At 72.0% G+C, this 4308-nt stretch overlaps 1 protein-coding gene across 1 annotated transcript in view; it reads right to left on the bottom strand.

Annotated features, from left to right (window-relative positions):
* Positions 1 to 4308, bottom strand: part of WDR1 (WD repeat domain 1) — a 23431-nt gene that overhangs the window by 1142 nt on the left and 17981 nt on the right. Inside the window, exons 8-13 of the mRNA XM_004681518.2 lie at positions 4001 to 4234; positions 3766 to 3853; positions 2897 to 3053; positions 2295 to 2382; positions 1228 to 1338; positions 610 to 783 (exon numbers count right to left, since the gene is read on the bottom strand). Coding sequence (XP_004681575.1) covers positions 610 to 783; positions 1228 to 1338; positions 2295 to 2382; positions 2897 to 3053; positions 3766 to 3853; positions 4001 to 4234 — 852 coding nt within the window. The remainder of the gene's footprint in view (positions 1 to 609; positions 784 to 1227; positions 1339 to 2294; positions 2383 to 2896; positions 3054 to 3765; positions 3854 to 4000; positions 4235 to 4308) is intronic.

Genomic DNA, 4308 nt, shown 5'->3' with positions numbered 1-4308 from the left:
CGACGTAGCGTGTCCTCGACAAGGCCACGGCTACATGCAACGAAGGCCCTGACGTGGGGTGCCCGGGGACACGCCGCGAAGCGTGGTCTCGTCCACGGGGGCCTCTGCTGTGTGTGAAACTTACAGAAAGCTAAGCAACGACTGAGTGACTCTGGCGTGGGGGGCCGGAGCTGGCCGTAAGGTTCTCCCAACTCTGCTGCGGGTTTCAAATCCGCTGAGAACTGGGGACCCGGGAGGGCTGGACCGGGCGAGCCTGCGCCCCTGCCCCTACCAGCTGCTCACACCCAGTGGCTCTCAGACCGCGCCCTGCCGTGAGAAGGGCTGGCAGTGCTCGCCGCCTGGACCCGCTCACCCCCACTCTGCCGGATACAGGCAGCTCCTGGGTCTCCCTGTTCCCCGCACAGGGCAGCGTCTGGACGACCGGAACCACAGAGGGTCTTCCCCGAGCGGGCAAGAGGAGAACCCTGGGCGAGAGCTCGGCCCAGTGGCGGCGCCGCCTGGCCAGGCTGCCCAGCGTCCGTCTCCACAGGCCTGGCCCTGCCACCCGAGCAGGGAGCCCCGGCCTCCAGCCTGTGGGCGGCGGCGGGAGGGGACAGGCGGCTCGCTCACCGAGTAGCCGTCAGCGACGCTGAAGACCGTGACCACTTTGCTGGCGTCACACACGGCGAGGAAGGCGCCGTCGTGGGAGAAGGCCAGGTCGGTCACGGGGCCCTTGGCCTCCAGCAGCTTGCCCTCGTCCTTCAGCGTGGTGCCCAGGATGGAGTAGAGGCGGACGTTCCCATCCTGCGGGGCCGGTGCAGGGGTCAGCGCACACGCAGGCCCCCAGCTCTCCCCGCGGGGGGGCCTGGCCCTGCGGCCGCGCGCGGCTTCTCAGCTGGGGAGCCGCACCCCCGCCCCGTGTGCCCGGCGTGAGGCCGCAGCCCCACCACATCCGCGCCCAGCAGGGCCCTGGCGCTTCCCCTGCGCCTCTCGGGCCAGCTCAGGGGCACCCCTCTGCTCCCCCACCTCTCACGGGGGACCCGAAGCAAAGGCCCTCCCTCCCTCCACGCGCTCCAGGATGTGCTGGCCGCAGAGAGCCTTCCCCCCTGGGCCAGCTGCCGCACCAGCTCGGGGGCTGGGGGAGCTGCAGGTCACCGAGGGCCGCTCCCCCGCTTACCGGCCACCCCGAGACGGGCACGTCACCCAGCCACCCAGAGCTCCCGGGCTGGGCGTGGGGAGGCGCCTTACCGAGCCCCCGACAGCCACCGTGTCCCCGCTGGGGTGCACCGCCACGACCTCAGGCTCGTAGCCGGGGTTGTCGATGCTGAAGCACTTCTTCTGGTCCTTGAGCAGCACGAGCTACGGGACACGATCGGGCCGTGAGAGCCGCAGCTCCCCGTGGCTGCTGCCCCGAGGCTGGGGTGGGCGGGGCCGGGGCCCTGAGTCTGCCACCCCGCGCAGTGGTCAGCAGGGCAGGAGTGCGACAACATGGGCTGTCGTCACCACCACAGGCCCCCAGAGGGCCTCTGCCAGCCGCTCTGCAAGCTCCCGGAGCCTCGCGCCACACGGGCTGCCCCAGAGAGCCGGGCCTGGGCGCACGGACCCCGGCCCGGCCCTCGTCCTCCCGTGCCAAGCCGCCTGGCCCTTTGCGGCCCCGACCACGGGGATGTCAGACACGGCTGGGCAGCGCGCCTGGAGACCCAGACGCAGAAACGAGCAGCCCCGAGGCGGCAGCCTGCGCGCGAGGCATGTGCGCGGTGGGCCCTGAGTGGCAGCCTGCCCCTGGGCGCTGCCTCCTGCCCAGCGGGGGCTGGGGAAGCCCGCCCTCCCCGTCGGCAGGCCGGGAGCCCAGGCCTGCTGACAGGACGCCTGCGAGGGAATTCTGGGTCTCGGTCGGGGCGCCCCCAGGGAGGCAGAGCGGGCCACGCGTCTGGCTGGAGACCCCAGGCTTCGGACGGGCCCAGCTCCCTGTCCCAGGTGGCCCCGGCGCCTCGCTCGAGACAGTGCGGGCAGCCCGGCACACGCTCATGACCCTCCGTGGGCTGCGAGGGACGAGGACGCAGCGCAGCGAGGGCAGGGCCGTGCCTGAGCCGCAGCCCCAGGCTGCCGGGCCGGGCGACAGACCAGCCCGCTTGCCGGCGACGGGGCTCTCCCGGCGCTGCTGCCTCCCGTCTAAGGGGCACCTGCGCCCGGCGAGGGGCGGCCGAGGGCGGCTCCGAGCGCACAAGGAGCTCGCAGAAGCCACCGCTGGCGCGGCTGCCGGGGGGCGTGGGGACAGCACAGCCGGGACGCCCGCCGCCGCCCACAGAGCCTACCTGCCCGATGCACACGACCACGGTGTACCCTCCGGGGCCCACGGCCACACACTTGGGCTGGACGTCCAGCTTCACGACCCCCTGACCGCTGTCAGAGAGAGGGGACGCGTCGGGATTGTGTGGCGTGGCCGCCCACCGCAGCCAGGCCACGTGGGGAGCTGTGGCGCGCTGTGCGGCTCAGGACCGGCTCGAGATCGGGCCCGAGGAGCCGCTGGTCCTGCCCGTGGCACGCACCCGCCAGCCCCCGCCCAGCCGGGCGACCCGAGGGCGCGGCGCGGACAGCTGTGCGCACAGGGCAGACCCGGGGCTCCGCCGGCTGCCAGGCCCCGGAGGCGAGCGGCCCGGAGACAGTGTCAGGGGGCCGGGCCAGGCCGGGTCTGGGCGGAGCCGAGAGCAGGGGCGGGGCCCCGGGTGTGGAGGGGGGCCGGGCCAGGCCGGGTCTGGGCGGAGCCGAGAGCAGGGGCGGGGCCCCGGGTGTGGAGGGGGGCCGGGCCAGGCCGGGGTCGCCACAGCCGAGGGTGGGGCCTCCCCCAGAGGCCTGGGCCTTGGCCGTCCTGAAGTGCGGGGCGCCGGCCGCCTCAGCCAGATGGGGCGCACCTCACCTGTAGTCCCTCAGCACCAGGCTGGTGTAGCGCACCGTGTCGTCCATGCTGCAGCTCACCAGCTGCCCCGACTCATCCACGGTCATCCTGGACACCTGGTTGGTGTGGCCCTTCCCTGCGAAGGAGTCGTTCTCCCCCGTCTCCGAGTCCCAGTAATGTGGGCGGGTCAAGGAAAAGCCCGGGGAGCGGGCGGGACAGGGAGCCCCAGCCTGGGGGCCTCCTGGTCACGTCCAGTCGGAAGCCCAGATTCTTCCTCGACAACCTCCTCTCCAAGGGGGGCTGTGGGTCCAGGGGTTGGTATACCTGTGGGCACCACAGCTGAAGGTCGTGGGGGGCTGACAGCAAAGTGGGGACAAGTGGAGGAGAAGGGGCAATGTGCTGGGGGTGTTGCTCCAGAAACTGGTTCTAGTGGTTTCTGGGGGCTGTGGAGCCCCCAGGGCAGCCTGCCAGCTGGGGGGAGGGGGAGTCGTGCTGCACTGGACACGCTCAGCAGGGCCTCAGCAGAGCCGTCTGCACAGGCCCCAGGCCTGGGGTTCTGGGGGCTCTCGTGAGCCTGAGCCTCCTCCCCCGGAGGGCTGGCCCACATTTCCGACAGTCCCGGGAGGGGGGCACAGGCCCCAGACACAGAGTGGGCTCACAGGCTGCTCCACGCACCTCCAGGGCCCAGCTCGGAAGGGAGCCAGGCGGCCCGGCCCCGGCCTCACAACGTGGGGCAGGCACTCTGGCGACCTGAGCCCGCCCTGCCCTGTGACAACCAGGGCTCAGCTGCCAGTTCCGCGCGCCCTCGGACTCCAACACGAAGCGATTCTGCTGCCTGGGCAGGAGCAGCGAGCCTCGGGCCACAGTGGGCCCCGAGCACGGAAGGATATTGATGTGCCCGTCGTGGCTCCCAGAGTAGATGTAGGACTTGCCGCCGTTTCTGTGCACCGTCAGGCACTGGATGGACTTGCTGTGGCCCTGAGGAGACAGTGGGGCGCAGGGTGAGCCCCCCCGCAGCCCCTCCCGGCCCTGGAACTCCGCCCTGGGCCCCGCCAGCTCCCCCAGGGCCCAGCCGCGCTGGCCTCAGCCCAGTCGGGCACCCACCTGCCCGCCCGGCAGCCTCACCTTGATGACGCGCAGGGGCTTGCTGGGGTTGTTCCTGTCCAGGTAGTTGATGTACCCGGACAGCGAGACGCTGAGCAGGTGGTCCTTCTGCCACAGGCAGCCCAGCTGCTGGTCCAGCACGTTGGAGCCCATGGGAAACGTGCTGACCACCGAGTTCACGTTGACGTCCCAGATCTTAGAGGTTTTGTCTCCGGAGGCGGAGAGCAGGTGGGTGCTGTCAGGACTCCAACTGACCTGGTCAGGCAAAGCGGCGCGTCAGGCCGCAGCCCTCGGCGGCGGGAGGGGCTCGGCGGGAGCGAGCCCGCGTG

Source organism: Condylura cristata, unplaced genomic scaffold (assembly GCF_000260355.1).
Source record: "Condylura cristata isolate star-nosed mole 26May11 unplaced genomic scaffold, ConCri1.0 scaffold00012, whole genome shotgun sequence".
Lineage (NCBI taxonomy): Eukaryota > Metazoa > Chordata > Mammalia > Eulipotyphla > Talpidae > Condylura > Condylura cristata.
This window is presented reverse-complemented; position numbering and strand designations above follow the sequence as displayed.